At 39.0% G+C, this 18,771-nt stretch overlaps 1 protein-coding gene across 1 annotated transcript in view; it reads right to left on the bottom strand.

Annotated features, from left to right (window-relative positions):
* Positions 1 to 18,771, bottom strand: part of fndc7b (fibronectin type III domain containing 7b) — a 61,351-nt gene extending 42,580 nt beyond the window's left edge. The window contains exons 1-20 of the mRNA XM_008406271.2: positions 18,657 to 18,771; positions 18,552 to 18,573; positions 18,160 to 18,420; positions 17,740 to 18,000; positions 15,838 to 16,107; positions 14,348 to 14,611; positions 11,398 to 11,516; positions 9,498 to 9,639; positions 8,974 to 9,237; positions 8,623 to 8,883; positions 7,674 to 7,937; positions 6,689 to 6,946; positions 6,328 to 6,588; positions 5,641 to 5,904; positions 4,893 to 5,153; positions 3,827 to 4,087; positions 2,486 to 2,743; positions 1,640 to 1,903; positions 538 to 798; positions 150 to 410 (exon numbers count right to left, since the gene is read on the bottom strand). Of these exons, the coding sequence (XP_008404493.1) occupies positions 150 to 410; positions 538 to 798; positions 1,640 to 1,903; positions 2,486 to 2,743; positions 3,827 to 4,087; positions 4,893 to 5,153; positions 5,641 to 5,904; positions 6,328 to 6,588; positions 6,689 to 6,946; positions 7,674 to 7,937; positions 8,623 to 8,883; positions 8,974 to 9,237; positions 9,498 to 9,639; positions 11,398 to 11,516; positions 14,348 to 14,611; positions 15,838 to 16,107; positions 17,740 to 18,000; positions 18,160 to 18,420; positions 18,552 to 18,573; positions 18,657 to 18,710 (4,531 nt within the window). The 5' untranslated portion in view covers positions 18,711 to 18,771. The remainder of the gene's footprint in view (positions 1 to 149; positions 411 to 537; positions 799 to 1,639; positions 1,904 to 2,485; positions 2,744 to 3,826; positions 4,088 to 4,892; positions 5,154 to 5,640; positions 5,905 to 6,327; positions 6,589 to 6,688; positions 6,947 to 7,673; positions 7,938 to 8,622; positions 8,884 to 8,973; positions 9,238 to 9,497; positions 9,640 to 11,397; positions 11,517 to 14,347; positions 14,612 to 15,837; positions 16,108 to 17,739; positions 18,001 to 18,159; positions 18,421 to 18,551; positions 18,574 to 18,656) is intronic.

Below are 18,771 nucleotides of genomic sequence, written 5' to 3' on the forward strand. Positions count from 1 at the left end.
TGTCCCGTTGCAAAGTGCAAAAAAATATTTTCACTAGAAACTAAACAAAAATAGTTGGTAAGATTTTGTGTTTTTGCAGAAGAAAATCCCCACCTCCTCTAGGGGGCGCTGTGAAGTTACATTTTGACATTTTGTCATTTACGTCTCACCTGCATTATAGGTGTACACCTGTGTGTCTTGGCCTTTGCACTGGTTAGAGGACGGGGTGACGATGATCATGTAGGTCTGAGAGCAATGCATGTTGGGTAATAAGCAGGTGGAGGTGTTTGTGGTGCAGCGCTTCAGGTCGCCGTCTCGTCCAGTCGCCGTCACGCTGTACAGCACCGCTCCGTCGCTGGGCTGCCACCTCACCTCCGCCGTGTTGTTCCCACACAACAAGGATGCGTTGAGGTTGGTGGGAGCGCAAGGAGCTGACAGGAAGTGACACAAAACGGGGTTTTATTTTAAAAAACATTGATTTTGAACATCCTTCATCACCATGATGATCTACAGTTGCAGCCCTAAAGTAATCGTTGGCTGCAGACCTACGTGACTCACCGGTCTGTATGTGAGTGACTCCAGGAATGCTGCTGTTGCAGTTGCTAGCCATTGATATGACTTCGACTTGGTAGTTGCGGCTGCATCGCAGCGGCGGCAGAGAGCAGTCGGTGCCCTGGCTGGCGCTGCAGGAGACGGAGTGGTCGCCCGCAAGGGCGCGAACGTAGTAGCTGTCCCGGCCCAGAGCCTCGTCCCAGCTCACCAGAGCAATCCCAGATCCGCAGTAGTACTGGTACTCCACGTTGCCCGGGGTGCAGGGCGCTGATGGAGAGAAAACAGCTCCAATTTAACGGAAACTATGGAGACAACTTCGTCTCACAAACATTTAAAAAGCACACAAGATTTGTAAGCGTATGACATCATTCAGGAATGCATGAATGTGTACTTCAACACTGACATAAGAGTAAAGTTTCTCTTATTGACACGTTTCAAACTGAATGTGTGGTAAAACTCTACAAAAACAAATCTGCAAAAGAGCGTTTAGGAATCACCAGCTGCAGACGGACAGGTTCACGCAGTCCGCTGGCCTGTTTCAGCTTTTCAGTCTTTCTTAGATTATGCATTCAAGGCAGAAGAAAAGCTTGAATTTCTGAGCCTTAACCTACGGAGGACAATTAGGAAAAAATGAAGAACTCTGACTTTTATCAGAATTTACGTCTTTTTCCTCTGAATTCCTACTTTTGATGCCAAATATTAAGTCCGAATTTTATGGTAAAAAGTCAAAATTCTGAGAGGAAAATGTGAAATTCTGAGAATATTCAAAATGCTGACAAAAAGTCAAAATTCTGGGGAAAAAATATAAATTCTGAGAAAAAAGTCAAAATTCTGAGAGAAAAGTCAAAAGTCTGTGAAAATTGTCAGAATTCTGATAAAAAAGTCAAAATTTTGCAAGAAAAGTCTAATTTCTCAAAAACTTGTCATAATTCTGTGAGATAAAAGTCAATTTTAAAAAAAAAAGACAAAGCTCATTTTATCTGCCTTGCTGCAGAAGTGTGCTACACAAATAAACTTGACTCATAGATACAAATCTTGTGCACATTTTGACTCTTTTGAGCCTAATTTAACTCCTTATAAGTTAATGTATTTTTTATGTTGCTCAAACCTGTGATAATCTGGAAAGCAGAGCTGGGTTTGCTGGTGCATTGGACTCCGGTAGCGACAGCCTGGACCGTGTAGGTGTGTCCACACAGCAGGTTACCCAGAATGCAGCTGCTGTTGGTGGAAGAGCTGCAGCTCAGCGAGTGACCCCTGTCGGACGTAGCATTGACCGCTACGCTAACGGCGTCCTTATCCTCAACCCACGAAACCAAAGTCTGGTTAGTGACGCAGTACTGAGAGTAATTCTTGATCACTGGAGTGCAGGGAGCTACATGGAAAAAAAAAAACAACGCAGAATATAAGTTGTGTTATTTAGAGAAACGTCTTAACGACGTAAATGTTTAAATTCAATGCTAGAAAGTTCATAAATGTGTGTTTTAGTTGGTTAATTAGGCTGAGTCTGAGACACTTTCTCTCCCTTTGACATTCAATTTTACCCCAATTTCTTTAACTTTCTTAAATTTACACCATTTTTTAATATTAAGGCAATTTATGTACAAGTATATATGAAATTTCATGTTTAAAATCCAAGCTATGTGCTAAAACTGATCAAGTCAAAGTGATTCAATCAAATGTTGAGTGAATATGACGAGTTTTTGTCTCATTTTAAATTATTTTTAATCCATTGGAGCACAGCCACTGTGAATTAGGTAGTTACATAAATTTAACTACCTAATTCAGTTAAATTAGGTATTTTCATTAATATTAAGGACACATTTATTTGAAACAAGCTAATGTAGCTTGCTGAAAAGCTACGTGTAAGTTAGTTTTGTCTTATTTTAAGATATTTAAACCAGAAATTGGACCAAACTTGATTTGGTGGGACTTTGCGTTTTTGCAGTGTTCTCACCTGTTACTATGCTGGTTTTGGCCAGAATGGAGCTGTTGCACTTGGCGTCCCCGGCCAGCACGGTGACGGTGTAATTCTCTCCACACTGCAGCTTGCTCAGCTCGCACGAGGTTCCGGTCGAGTTGCAGGAGTCCGCAAGTCCGCCGGCCTGAGCGACGACGGTGTAAAGGTTCGCTCCGGTGCTGGCGCTCCACGTCACCGTCGCCACCTCAGAGAGGCAGTTCAGAGACGCAGCGACGTTTGCAGGGTCACATGGAGCTGGAGGTGCATGCAAGTACACACAGATATGGTGAATAAAATTAAAACCATGTTTCCACCTGAATAATTGTCTTTTTTTCAGTTCAAGTGGCATGAATTGTTTTCCAAGTCAAATGCATCGCATAGAAACTTTAAAAAAGGAAAAGAGGTTAACAAAGTAACTATGTTACAAAATGTTTCTTTAAAAAACATTTTAAAGCCTGACAGAGAAATAAATCAGTGTAGTCATCATTTTGTAAAGCTTATGCATTTATAAGTTATTTATGTTATATATGAGTTTGTCAGTTAAAATTAAATATATTTCATTTGTATGGATGGAAGCCCGTTTCTGGAAAAAATAAAATAAACATAGAAATAAGTCTCTTATAATTATGACTAAGCTATCTCATAAATATGAAGTTACTATTTATAAGAATGAGATAATAACCTCATACTCATCATAAAGCTTAGTCATAATTATGAGAGAAATGGAAATGCATTCCATACAAATGAAATACATTTCATTTGTATGGAAATGCATTCCATACAAATGGAAATGTATAAAATTCAAATACATTTATATGTCATTTACAAATGAAGTAAAAATGTATTTTATTTGTATGGAAGCCCATTTCAGCCACTCTGATAAACTAAAATAAACTTGTCTCATACTTATGAGACGGCTTAATAATAATTATGAGAGACAAGTTTTGTTTTTGTTTTCTTCTCAGCAGTGGCGGAAATGGGATTCCATACAAATTAAACACAAACTAATTTAATTTGTATAGCTTATGACTAATGAGTATGAGTTGATAACAATCTCATACTTATCATATAGCTTAGTCATGATTATGAGAGAAGTCTATTTTTTGTCATCAGAATGGCAGAAATGGGCTTCCATACAATTGTAATATTGTGGATTTAAAAACATTTGGGAAGAAAATTTAACTGTATGCAATTGAAATACAGTTCTCGTAGTTGATGTGGAAGAAAATAAATGATGACTGATGGAGCAGGAGGTAATTATCTTTAGTAATCATGGAAATTATTACAACGTATAGCAAAATTATGCATTTAGTAACTGCCCAGTAGTAAATGTTTTACCAGTTTTTGCAGAGACAGTGCTGCTCTTTGTGCTGTTACACCTGTCGTTGACGGCCACCACGCTGAAATTATACGTCTGAGCGCATTGCAGACGGGGGAAAGAGCAGGTTTGGTTGGCGGTCAGACAGGAAGTGGAGGCGCCTCCCGGTCCGGTCACGGTGGAGATGTAGTTTGTAGCTCCAGCAGCTGCAGCCCAGGACGCCTGCAGGGTGTTGGTGGAGCACTCCACGTTGCCTTGGACGTTCACTGGGACACATGGGACTAAAAAGAAGAAGACGTCAACCAGAAACGTGGTTATACATGTTCCTACAAGCCTGAACCGGAGGAGATCTGCGCCATCTTGGTAGGCAAGCGGAGCACGACGCCCATGGCTTGTATCCATAGTTCTCATGTGATGTCACACTTCTGTGACTTTTGGAACTGACAGCCATCTTGGGAGGCAGTTGCTATGGAGTTGCTATGACAACAATAAACAATCCACAAGCCTAGAACCTGATCTTGCCTCATTCTTATCTAACTTACAGACAAAATAAGTACATTACAACTACTAGAGTACTCTACCTACCTCTGTGTAATACTAACATAATCATCAGTGATATTTACTGTAGTACTTACTGCTGAGCTAGCAAAATCAGCTTAACTAATGTAGCTTTTATCTGCTGGCTAACATGTAGCCTACATGTTTGTTACTAGATGTACTTACGTTTACAAGTTGATTTTATGAGTCCATGGACTTCTGGCCGTGAAGCTCCTCCATCTTCCTCACTCTTCCTCTTCACTAGCTAGGTAACTGTTTTGTACTATGAGATCAGAGGCAGTTTGTCCACATCGTCTGACATATTTTCCTTCTCCGTCTCATGTGGGTCGATCCTGACAACAGCCATTTTGTTCATGTATCTTTTTTTAACATTTGTCAAGAGTGCCCACATATTTTCTTTTTGCTGGTCTCGTTAGCCGCGGGTACGCTACGCTTAGCGCTTGCCTACTAAGATAGCGCGGATCACTTCGGGTTCAGAGTTGTTGTAACTTTGTACTGGGTGGGAACGGTTCTGACCGCTGGACGTACCTGCATTCACAATCTGCGGGACGCTGCTCCGGCCTTCACATGTGCTGCTGATGGGCTTCACGCTCACGGTGTAGCGCTGACCGCACTGCAAGCCGGCTAAAGTGCATCTGTAGTCATCCGTGAAGCAGCTAAGCGCGGAGCCGCTAGCAGACACGGCGCTGGTGCTGTAGTTGACCGGGAGGGATCCAGGCGTCCAGCTGATGCTCAGAGCGTTGGTGCTGCAGTTCAGCTGGGTGATGACGCCCTGAACAGCACATGGGGCTGAACAAGACAGAGGAATGACAGCTTTTATTTGTGTAGTTAGTGGAACCCTCTAACTATCAGTATGATGAACTGTCACAATAACAAATAAACTGTGCCGGAAGTTATTATGATAAATGATAATATTGTTGTTTTGAGACCATTTTAAAGTAACAGGGTCGTAATAACGCAAGAACACATGACCAAAGATTAATAAACTTTAAATTCTAATGAGCATTTAACACTGGAACTGGAAGAGATCTTAAATATCCAAAAATAAACAATAAAAAATTAATTATTAAGTTTCTGTAAACAAAATTGCCCTTCAAAAAACTTATCAGAATAGAAACTATCGAGCTAATTTTAATTTATACTGCAATTAATTAATTAATTGATTGCTTATTTCCACAGGCTAACTGCTAGACGAAGTAAATAGGAGACATAGGAGAAAATTAAAGAGTTAAAACTAACAAGTGGAAATGAAAACAAAGGTTTCTGTGTTTCTCACCAGTTGTGAGATTGACTGGTTGGCTGTCTGCAGTTCGACAGTCACCGTCTGACGCCGACACGGTGAAGCTGTACTGTTTGCCACATTGCAGGCCCGTCAGCTGGCATCCCAGTGTCAGGCCGGGGTCACAGGTCACCGTGTGTCCGTCCGAGCTGCTCGCCTTCCCAGTGTAGGACGCAGCGTTGGGGCTGCTGCCCCAGCTTAACTTGGCAGAGTTATCAGAGCAGTTGATGGAGGCGGTGAGCTGAGACGGAGGGCAAGGCTCTGCAGGGAAAAAGCAACTAATGGTAATTAGTTTGCGGCAAATATAAATCTGAAAAGTGTGGTGCGCATTTTATTCACTTTGTCCCAAAACGGTCCCTGTATTTAGCCGAATTAAATAAACTAAGTAAAAGCTGATTCGGTTCAGCAAAGCTGACTTTTTAGTAAAAGTTTCTGGATGAACGTTGTTTGTCTTATTATAAAAGCTTTGTAATAAAAATATGTGAGTTCTACTTTACATTTTGCACTGTAAGAAAATTATGTCAGTCATAGTTTTACCCTGATTAAAAATAATCATTCTTGAATTTCAGTTGGGGGCCACACAAAACAAGTCTAAGGACCACAGATAGCCCACGGGCCGCAGTTTGGACACCCTCGGCTTAGAAAAAGGTAAATCTCTGTAATCTGATCTCTACAAACACACACCTGTGGTCAGTTTCACTGGTGTGCTCCTCATGCTGCTGCACAAGTCGTCCATGGCGACCATGCTGACATTGTAAACCTGGCTGCACTTTACGGCGTCCAGCCGGCACGATGTTTCCGTGGAGACGCACGCCAAGCGGCTGCCTTGCCCGTCCACCGCCGTCACGGTGTAGTTCTGGGCTCCGCGGCCCGACTGCCACGCCACATCCACAAACTTCTGCCCACAGCTTCTGCTTGCCGACACGTTGGTGGGCACGCACGGCGCTGTGGGAGTAAAACCTCGATTTAACCCCGAACTGCCCCACCATGAGGAACATGGAGGCATTCATTTACACATATGGCACCAAATTAGGGCTTTACTCACCTTCTTTGAATTGAGTTTGAGAAGAAAAGCTGACACAGCTCCGGTTGAAGGACATCACCTTCACCGTGTACTGCTGCCCGCAGCCCTGTGAGCCAATCAGCAGCCTGGGTTGTGTGGTGTTGTACTGGGTCGTCGTCTTGTTTGCGTCTGAGATGACGGCGATGTAGCCCTCTGCTTTTTTCTGCGCGTCCCAGCTGATGTTCACGGCACCAGAGCCGCAGTTCACGTTCACCTGGACGTTAGACGGACCGCAAGGAACTGCGCAGAAATGAGAAGAGCTACGTGAAACGAGGTAAAGTGTGGATCCTGTGTGATTAAAATAAGACTGCGTCGCAAAAACTCTAAATGTTATCAAGTATTTTTGGTCTAGTTTCTATTGCAAATATCTTAGTTCACTTGAAATAAAACAAGTAAGTTTTCAGCAACATATAGGAGCTTGTTTTGAGTCAATAACTCTTTAAGGACTCCTTCTATTGGCAAATAATTTCACTTATAATAAGACATTATTATCATTTTATAAATGAAATAATCTGCCAGTGGAACCAGGACTTTAATCTTTGGAGACTAAAGTCAGAATTCTGAGGAAAAACATCCAAATTTTGTAATTAAAGTCATAATTCTGAGATTTAAGCTAAAATTCAGAGAAAAATATTGAATTCTGAGATTAAAGTCAGAATTCTTAGAAAAACTTCAGAATTTTGAATTAAAATTGGAATTTTGAAATTAAGAATTCTGGGATCAGTCAGAATACCGAGAAATAAAATCTGAATTTTTAGATCAAAGTCAGAATTCAGAAATTAAACTTAAAATTTCGAGAAAAACATCAGAATTCTGATATTAAAGTCAGAATCTTCTTCCATACAAAAACGATCACAGTGTATTTGTCCTGTAACATAAGTCTCCACTTTTCAAATGTTGTCTGTTTTATTTGGTCACAGCTTCATGTTTGCAGCTGATGTTGCTCCGTAGCTGATGTTGCTCCTACCGGACTCCATGTAGACGGGCTGAGACGCGATGCTGTAGCAGCTGGCGGCGTCGTTGTGAAACACGGAGACGCTGTAGAGGCGGCCGCATATCAGGTTGGGAACCTTACAGCTGGTCGTGTTGGAGATGCAGCTGAGCGATCCGTAAGCTTCGTCAGTGACGGTGGCAGTGAAGGAGTTAATGGGCGAGCTCCACCGCCAGGAGATCAGAGCTGTGTTGGAGGTGCAGTCCAGGGCGGTGGCGACGTTGTCTGGAGCGCAGGCGGCTGGAACGGACATCAGATTCAAAACTTTACGTTTCACATTCACGCAGAAAGCATTTTTAGGCCACAGCAAATGGGGAAAACAGCACAGAATAAACAGAGAGGAACAACTCAAAACCATTCCTGATTTCCCTTTTTCCTCTCTCTCTCTCTCTCTCTCTTTAAGCTACACACAGGCCAGTTGCCGTAGCAACCGACTGACACAAAACTCCACTAGCCGACAGAGCAAAAATTACACTCAAGTGTATCAGGACTCAACACCAATAAACATTTGCCTCACAAAAAATACAGAAGGGGTTTAGAGCCACTGGAAAAAAAAAAAAAGAATTTAGACTTTTTTTCTTCAGAATTCTGTCTTCAAATTCAAAATTCAGATTTTTCTCAAAATTCAAAATTTTTCTCAGAATTCAGACTTTAAACACAGAATTCGGACGTTAAACTCAGATTTCTGAGTTTGAACTCAAAATTTTAACTTTTTTTCTCAAAATTCAATTGTTTTTTCTTCAAGATTCAAATTTATTTTTTCCAGCTTCCAGTCAGAATTCAGAGAAAAAAGGTCGATTCTTTTTTCCCAGTGGCCTTTATCTCTGCTTGTTATAGTGTTGGTGATTAATACCAAAGAGCTGCATCCCTTTCTCTTTTATTTTTAGAAACTGTGTACTGTTGCCCAGCTCCTCTGTTACAGTACCTGTCTGTAAGGTGACCATCTCGCTCTCTGAGCTGTTGCAGATAAAGTTCGAGGCAACGACGTAGACGGTGTAGTTGCTGCTGCACTTCAAGCCGGTGATGGTGCAGGATGGAGTAAGGGAGCTGCAGCTGCCAGTCAGATTGTCACTGGACTTTGCAACAGCAATGTAGAAAGCCGTTCCACTGTTCATCTTCCACGATACCCTGATGGAGTTGGACCCGCATTCCTTCGTAGCCAACACATTCTGGGGGACGCACGGGACTGAACGAGAGGCAACAGATTACATCCAGTCTCTGTTACTTTTACACTTCTCCCATAAAAAATGGTGTGTAAAACAAGTTTTCCCCTCACCTGTCTCAGCAGGAAAACCCAAACTTGGAGCACTGGCGCATTCGTCGTCGTACGCCGTGATGGTCATGGTCAGCTGATCTCCACAGAGGACGTCCTCCATGGCGCAGCTGTTGGACTGTGAGCTGCAGTTGTAGCTGCTGTTTCGGATGTTTCCCTGAGCCTCAACGTTGTAGCGCAAGGCGCCCTCAGCGAGGTCCCACTTGCTCACCAGAACGTTGCTGCTGCAGCTGGCTGAAGTCTGCAAATTCTGGGGCATGCATGGTGCTGGAGAAAAAAAACAATACATTAGAGGTTATTTCATCACATTTAGAATAGATCAGATTAATCGTGATTAACTGATTGTTCAAATAATCGTCAACCAATTTAGTAACTGGTCAATTGTTAATCGTTAACTGGAGTGTAGATGCGCTGCAGCGTGATGTCACAAATGCAAAATCCCACTCATGAAAGAGTTCAGAAAGGAAGATAAAAACACACAACTTTGTGTTTCTGTTCACATTTTTGTAGATGTAGGTGTTTTTTACCTGTTTGAACAGCAACAGTCGAGCTAACCCCACTACTGCAGCCCGCTGTGACGGAGGATACGGTGAAGCGATACCGTCGACCACACGACGTTTGTGTGAAGTAGCATGAGTTGTCTTCGGTCAGGCAGTTCAGGATCTCTCCCTGGAGACAGAAGAAATGGGAACGAGGTGCATTCATGCTCCACCAAAGAAAAAAAAAATCATTTTTACATGGAAAACCTTTTATTGGCATGTCTTTTTTGCATTAATAAGTAAACGTCTATGTGTTTGAGCTACAGCCAGAGGCTCCCTTTGCTGCTGCTACTGTCAATTAACTACAAGAGTTTTTATATTTTTTAAAGAAGCATTTCAAATGCTTTTTAAATGACCCCCACTGTGCACATAAATACAGTCATGATTTAGTGCAACTAAACTCAGTTTGTAGCGTTTATGAATTTCAATTACAATAAAAAAATATATTTATTTATCCAAGGCATTCAAAGCAAAACTCTTTAGCTCATTCTTAAAATATGCAGGTAAATTAGAGTTGAAAACAGCCAGGTTTCTGAATTGCTATGTTTTTAAAATTTGATTGAAGTTGATTGTACTCTGTTTCATACAGAAGAGGACTAGTGCCACAGGAAAAAAAAAAAGTTTTTCTTTTCTTTTTTTGAATTCTGAGAAGAAAGGCTGGATTCTTTTTTTCAATGGCCTACAACAAATTGTGATAATTATGACTCAATTAGTTAAATGTACAGGAATATCTTCAAAACATGTAGTTCTGACTCGTTTCATTAGGTGTGACACCTTGAGATCAATCAATCAACCAATCAATTTTATCATTACCAACCAATTTTATTTGTATAGCACATTTCATCAGCAAGGCATTTGAAAGTGCTTTACAAAAGTAAAATAAAAACAGCATGTGACATTGAATAAATAGTGAGAAAGAGATTTTGGGGAAAAAAAGATTAAAAAATATAAAAACATTAAAACCCCTTTTAGGACTTCAGTTAAACGTCGTTTAACTGGGACTCCAACCCTCTGGGACTTTAGTCAAAAACACCGTTTGACAAGGACTCCAACCTCTAGGTTTTTAGTTGAAACGCCGTCAACTGGGACTCTAAACCCCGTAGGACTTCAGTTAAACGTCGTTTAACTGGGACTCCAACCCTCTGGGACTTTAGTCAAAAACACCGTTTGACAAGGACTCCAACCTCTAGGTTTTTAGTTGAACGCCATGAACTGGGACTCTAAACCCCGCAGAACTTTAGTTAAACGTCGTTTAACTGGGACGTTTTCCCGGGGGGGCTTTACATCATTAAAACGTAAACAGTGAGAAAGAGAAATAAAAAGAAATTAATAAATAAATAAAAAGTGAAAAAATAAAAAGAGATTCCAATATTTCACTTTTTCATAAAATTCAGATTTTTTTCGAGATGCTAAATTTTTGGTTTTTATTATATGTCAGCTAATATCGTCAAATTTACCAGAAATAATATTGAAATACTTCACTTTCTGACATCAATGGCGAAAAATATTCACAATATTCAAATGATTTGTACCTGTTTAATTTATAATAAATAAATCGGATGCCTTTTTCTCCAGTAGCTGTCACTGAGCGCGCACACTTAATAATTTAAAAAGACCGATTAACTTAAAACTGCAAGAAGAAATTATACTGGCGCACACTTAACGTTTCTTGCTAACCGCCAACTAAAATCAAGAAGAAGAAGGAACGGAAGAAGGAGAAGAAGAAGAAAACGTTCCACCGGCCGTTAGCTTCTGGCTAACAAATTTAGTTAGCAAAATTTGCCCCCAACTTCGCCACGGCACAGCCGACCAAACTTTTTTTTTTTTTCTTTTTTTTTAAGAATAAACCCCAAATCAGACACCGAATAATAGTTTTTTCCTTTTTTACCTTTGAGTCTTCTGCCCGGGCCATGTAGAAATCTATGTTGCTTGTGTGATTCCATGAGAAGATGATAACGTTGCTGCTACATTCTCGCAACAACATCAGGTTGCCAGGAGGGCAGGGAGCTAAACAGAAAGAGATATCAAATTTGTAATTTAAACCTCGTAACCACATCATGTTATATACTTTAATATACTCACATAAGGTTACCAAAAGAAGAATAGGTGATTAATGTATAACAGAAGAGTTAAAAATACCAGTAATTATGATTAAATGTCACAATCAAAAGGGAAATGTCTCACATCTCTTTTTAGGTTAAAACGCCCTGATACAGATAGCTGCGTTTCCCTGCATTCAGGTTTTATAAAAGCACAAGTCTATTATGAAGAGAAAGAACACAAAACAATGTGATATTGAGTGAAGCTGAATGGGAGACCCATTTAAAAAAAAAAGATGATTCAAACATGGATGTGAACCTGGATTTGAAAGATGAAACCTGTAAACAAGTTTTCCCCAAAGTAATGAGACTCATTTTAAAGGATTTAACAAATTTTACCTCTTATATTTGAGAGAAAAATATTTTAATTTATGTTTTTATTAAAGTTTATGATTACTACAGGGGGATTCTGTGTTATAATCACCAGATTTAGTGACGCAGCCCTGTAAAACATTAGAAAGTTGTTTAACTTGAAAATTATAGTCACATTACACTGAACAACATGGTAAAATCTTCATTTCTTTTGGTTATTTAAACTTCACTGCAAAAACACAAAGTCTTACCAAGTATTTTTGTGTAGTTTCTAGTGCAAATATCTTAGCACACTTTAAATAAAACAAAACTAACTTACAAGCATCTTGTACGCAACATAGAGGAGCTTGATTTAATTAAATAATTCCTTAATATTGATGAAAAAGTACTAACTCCACTGGCATATTATTTCACTTACAACATGAAAAAAAATCTTCTTATTAGTAAAATTATCTTGCTGCAAAGTTGCTTGTCTTAATTCAAGTGTACTAAGATATTTGCATAGAAACTAGAAACAAAAATACTTGGCAAGATTTTGAGTTTTGCTAATTATACTTTCTACTAGCAACACAATGAATTCTGCCAAAAAATAGTTTGAACATGATGAATGTCGTCCTCTAACAGTGAAAACTAACAGTTGCACTAGATTAATTTGTACCTTAATAACACACTCACAGCAACACAGGATACAAAAACATGCCACTAAGCATTCTGGGAAATAGTAAGCACTAACTTAAAAACCCTCGTTTACATTAATGAAAAGTTAACACAGCTACGTCTCACAAACTCACACATTCAAGAAGAGTAGAAGTCAGCAGACACAACTAAATGTTTTACAGTGAAGTCTTTATTTATTGAATTGTTTATCAAGCAGACTGAAAAGCTAATCGGTGTCATGCGTGACCTGCGTGGGTGAGGCAGGACAGCGAGTTTGAGCCCGGATGTTCAGAAGAATGGAGCGACATGTGAGATGAAAGCATTTAACAAAAAGAGACACCTGGGTGGAGCAGTGAAAACTCTCACCACTGAAGAATTTGATAGAACATCCCCATTCATTTCACCGGCGCTTAGARGTTATTTTACATCTTTTTATTGCTATTTAGTCACCCAATTAATTCTTATGGGTGAGGTTGCAGTTCTCTGCTGCCTGTGTCAGTACAAAGCCACATATTTAACCAGAAATGGATTAGATGGGGGTCAGATGTCAGATGGCATTTCACTTTGCTGCACACAACCAGGCAGGTTACCAGACAATTCAATCAGAATGAGTGTTGGAATGTTAGAATGATCAGTTTGTACCACCTCTCATACACATGGCAGCCATATTGGACTTTGAGGTACACACCAATAGACCCCCCATGTTAGAATTCAAACTTTAGGGGAGAAAATGTGATTTTCTTCCAACTTTGGAGTACAGTTTGAATGCTTACACTGCAAAAACTCAAAGTCTTATTTTAGTCTAGTTTCTAGTGAAAATATATTAATACACTTGAAATAAGACAAAACTAACTTACACACAACTTTTGAATAAGATATAGGAGCTTGTTTTAAGTAAATAAGTAAATAATTCCAAAAATGCTATCACTGGCAGATTATTCCATTTAAGACATTCCTTACATATTGTAAGTAAAATAATCTCCCAGTGGAATTGGTAGATTGTTTCATGCTAATGAAACAAGCTTTTATATCTTCCTGAAATGTTAATGTTAATTCAAGTGTACCAATATATTTGTATTAGAAACTAGACCAAAAATATTTGGGKTTTTTTTTATTTTGTGTTTTTGCAGTGTAGCATGTTGGGGGCATGTTATACTAGCCGAATACCAGTAGAATAAGGTGTTTATATAAAACAAATGCATGTTTATGGGGCTCAGTATGAGACTGAGGTTTACTTTGTAAGTTTGGTAACACTTTATTTGAAGGGGGTGAATAAGACTGTCATAAACATGTCATAACACCTGTAATGAACATGAATAAGCCTTCATGAATATTTATGACTGTTGTCATAAAGCGTCATCCTGCAAATTATGACACTTTTAATACAAAGTTGACATTGTTCAAAATGTCTTTGTTATGACAACTTGACATTAACTAAGAAATCATTACTGATATAAATTTGTTATAAAAGTATTACTGATTGCACTTTAAAAATTAGGTAACTTTATGTTATTAAAGGTAAAGTTTAAACAGTGATGATTTCTTGGTTAATGTCAAGTTGTCATAACAAAGACATTTTGAATAATGTCAACTTTGTATTAAAAGTGTCATAATTTACCGAATGACGCTTTATGACAACAGTCATAAATATTCATGATGGCTTATTCATGTTCATTACAGGTGTTATGACATGTTTATGACAGTGTTATTCACCCCCCTTCAAATAAAGTGTTACCGAAAGGGGTTTTTCTTTGCTGTTTTGTGGCTCACCGGTCTGAAACGAAGCTGAAGTGGCGTTGACCCGGTTCTTGCAGTTGTCTGACACCGGTATGACGCGCACCTCGTACTGTTGGCCACATGTCAGTCCGGCGATGGTGCAGCTGGTGCTCTGGCTCGTGCATTGCATCTCTGATCCGTTTTTGTTCACTGCCGTGGCGATGTAGGAACTGGCTCCAAAGACGGATGACCAAGATGCTTTGGCAGAGTTTGTGCTGCAGGAGTAATCCACCGATACAGATGACACTGGTTCCAACTCTGTGAAAGGTTGAATATAAGAATTTTTATTTATTTTGGGTGTTTTTCACATGAGAAAACCTCCTACACTATGAAAGTGTAAAATTTTACCAAGTATTTTTGGTCCAGTTTCTACTGCACATATCTCAGTACACTTGAAATAAGACAAAACCAAATTATAAGTAACTTTTCAGCAATAAATAGGAGCTTGTTTCCGGTAAATAATACCTTAATATTGATTTTATAAAAGGACCAGTTCCACTGGCAGAGTATTTCACTTATAACAAGTAAATAGTCTGTCGATGAACCAGGATTTTTTCATCAAAATTAAGGAATTACTGAACTAAAACAAGCTCCTACTGAAAACCTACCTGTAAGTTAGTTTTGTCTTATTTCAAAGTATTAAGATATTTGCAATAGAAACTGGACCAAAAATACCAAAAATAGTCAAATTTTGTATTTTGCAGTGTTAAAGCTTCCCACCATTACAACAATAAATTATTACTATGGGGAATTATTACATGTTTTTCTTCCTTGTAACTTTAAATTAATCTCTATTTCCTGAATATTTGAGAGGCTTTTGTTAATCAGGCTGCTGGGAAAAAGGTACTTTTGAGCTGCAAAAACAAAAAATCTTAATTTCTGTTTAGTTTCTAGTGCAAATAAATATCTAAGGTCCAACTTCCAAGCATGGTTCAGTAAGATATCGGAGCCTTAATATTAATGAAAAAATCCTAGTTCCATCGACAGACTATTTTACTTATAATAAGTGAAATATTCTGCCAGCGGGAAGTTTTCATCAGTATTAAGGAATTATTGACTTAAAACAGCTCCTATATTGTGTTTAAATGTTTCTTGTAAGATAGTTTTGTTATTTTATAGCATACTTATTTTCAGTATGCTAAGATATTTGCAATAGAAACTAGACAAACAACTTGGCAAGATCTTGTATTGTTGCAGTCTGAAAAGTTCAGATCAAGTCAGAATTACTGATTAGATAACCACTGGCTCAAATTTGACCCTCTTTTATTTGAAAAGATTTTTTTTTTTTAAATCACCTTTGGATTAATTTCTCTCAGGGAATTTTTTATGACACCCTCAACAACAAGATAAGATGCTGGAGAATCTGAATCCTTTTTACCCTGAGGATCATCTTCTGCATGTCTGAAAGGCTGGCCTGAGAGAGAATAGCTGACCTAGATCTTTATCCAGCAGTTACTGATACAGCTTTGGCTCTGGAAACTCACTGTTGGTGCTGTAGTTGTGGTTTGTGGACTCGCTCAGCACCAGGAACTTGCTGAACGAGGACACGGATATCAGGTAGTTGGAGCATGGGCGGATGCCGTTGATGCCCAGGTTGGTGTTTGTGACGTTGTACACAGAAGGCTTCATGGTGGGATCGTCGAGGTTCCGGATGGTGACCTGGTACATCAGGACGTTTACCACCGGCGTCCACGACACTCTCACTGATTCCACACTGATTTGTGTCGTTTCTACTCCAACAGGAGGCTGCACCACTAAAAGACATAACAGATCGCATAAATGATCATTTATTATTAGACTAGGATGCAATATATTTTACTTATATTAGTAATCAGAGTTTAGGAGTTCTACTCATGACATTTAAATAATATTTTCAAAATCAAGTGGAGAACAGTAAAAGCTCCACTTCTGGAAGTAAATCTGCTGCTGAAGCTGCTGTGGAGTGAAATTTGAGTCAGATTTATTGTTAGAAACCAATAATAAAGTTATGCTGGTTTTAGATCAGTGGTTCTTAACCTTTTTTGAGGTACTGAACCCACCAGTTTCATATGCGCATTCACTGAACCCTTCTGTAGCGATGAATAAAATATGATTTTTTTCCCCCCAAATTCTAGTTGGGTTACCCACCTAGAGTCTAGTTGGGTCACCCCAAGATCACCAAGTCTTCTTAAAAGGTAGAGTCTCTGAGAACAGTTCTTCAAAATATAATCAATGTTTTCAGCAAAGTTGAGCTGATTGTCCACGAACRACCCAAGGTATTTAAAATGTGCCACAGTTTCAACAGGTTGGCCATCGAGAGAAACTGGAACCACTTTAAGGTCTTTAGGTGTTAAGATCATTTAATTAGCTCTACATTCTTAAGAGAATGAAAAACTAATAATAAATAATAAAGACTTTGCGGTATTCTTATTTAGTACTGTAATTATATTAGTTGTGTTACCACCTCCACGCCACTAGAGGCAGTAGCAACCCCGAAAAGATGCGACTAAGGAGCAGATTTAGAGGTACAGCGAAAGCTACAGAATTTGGTAAAAACTGAGCTTTGCTAAAGTAATTAAAGTCTGAAGTAGTTAAAGACACAAGTTGATATACATGCTGAGAGTGGAACTCCTTCATCACGACATTTACATAAGTGTGTCTTTACCTCCGCGGCAGAGGCTCCGCCAAACCCCTGAGACCGACTCACCGAACCCCTGGGGTTCGACCGAACCCAGGTTAAGAACCACTCTTTAAATTATGTGTTTTCAGAACATTTTAGCAGCTTTTGTAACTTTGATAACTCCAGAGTTGAACCCAACAAATTCCAACTGGAACAAGAATAAAGTTGATGGGGAGGAAAACTGATAATCCTGCCTCATTGGTGACTTGGTCAAGTTGGACACCATGTTTGCTCTGTAGTAGACCATGTAATATGAACTAAATGTAGTTTTATTTTTCACTACATACTTTGAAGCATATCCATTTATAGTACAGATTTAAGGAATTAGATGTACGTATCACAAAATGCCTAATCACAAATAACTATGATCAGAATTAAAGACCAGAAGTCTTACTCTGGGTATCCTTAATTAGGATTATTCAGTTTAAGACTATTTTAATGGTGCTCTACTTCTGATAACACCATCTACATGTTAGGTAAAAATTCTCCCAACTCAAACCAGAAAACTCTTTAAGCACCACACCAGCGTTGAAACCAAACTAAGTTAAAAAAGAAACCAAATATAAATATATATAAACAAACATAAACTCCATGATGATCAGGGTTTTATCGCCTGTTCTCTTCCCGTTTCTAATTTGGATGCAAATAAAGATCTTTTTACTCAATAGCTAACAACTTGTCTTGAGTAAAACAGATTAAGTTTGTCATCAGATTGTTTGAAACTCACACGTTGTGATGGTCCTGACATTGCTCCTGCTTCCCCAGCCTGCCTGGTTAGCCGTGTAAACGTAGCAGTCGTAGTTGCTGGTGGGCTGCAGGTTTGCCACCGTGGCTGTGGTGGTTGTGTAGGTGAAGTTTAGCACTTTCCCTGTAGCCTGGGAGAACACCTGCAGGATGTACTGCTGCGCAGATGGCACTGCTGTCCATTTTACAGTAATGGAGGTACTTGACTGTGGCCAGCCGTCTAAAATTTGTGATGTATCAGGAACTGAATGAAAAACAGAGAAAAGAAAAACTTTATATGCATTGAAATGTTTAATTTAAAAGAGAATATTCAAAGTTTCTCATCTAAAAGCCTATTGTTTTGTTTATCTGTTTAATATGTGAGCTACCATGCAAAAATAAAAATATTCCCTGTTAGGTTTACCTGTGAGTGCCAATACTGACGTCGCACAGCTCACACTTAAAAAATTAATCACTTTAAGAGTCACATTGTACTCAGTTCCAGGACTGAGACCCAGGATGTTCCTCTCAGTCACCTGCGACCCCGATAAAAGGACAATCGGCGCCGTATCTGTCCAGTTTTTCCTTCGGGCGTCCAACATATAGCTTGATGCTCCTGGATAACTCTCCCATTTTACAAAAATGGAAGAGGCAGTTGTTGAGTTTGCTGCTAAAATTTTACACGCTGAAAATTCAGAAATATGAAGCAGTAAAGTTAATAAACCACAAAAACAACAGTTTTACCTGTACATATTTATCTTTCTAAATTCCACTTCTGGCCTTGAAATTGTGAGACAATTTATTACATTTTCTTACCTCCTGCACTACAATGATGTATCTGTAAACAGCAAAATAATGTATGTGATATGATTTAAATTCCAGCAATAAATTACAATACATTCAGATTAAACATAGATTTACCTGTGTGAGAGAAACCAAAGCTAAAGAAAATCCTATGGCTCCCAGCAATCCCATCTTTCACACTGAGACTGGGATTAAAATCTCTTTAATGTATAAGGGAGCTAAACACAAAAGA

Source organism: Poecilia reticulata, linkage group LG4, assembly GCF_000633615.1.
Source record: "Poecilia reticulata strain Guanapo linkage group LG4, Guppy_female_1.0+MT, whole genome shotgun sequence".
NCBI lineage: Eukaryota > Metazoa > Chordata > Actinopteri > Cyprinodontiformes > Poeciliidae > Poecilia > Poecilia reticulata.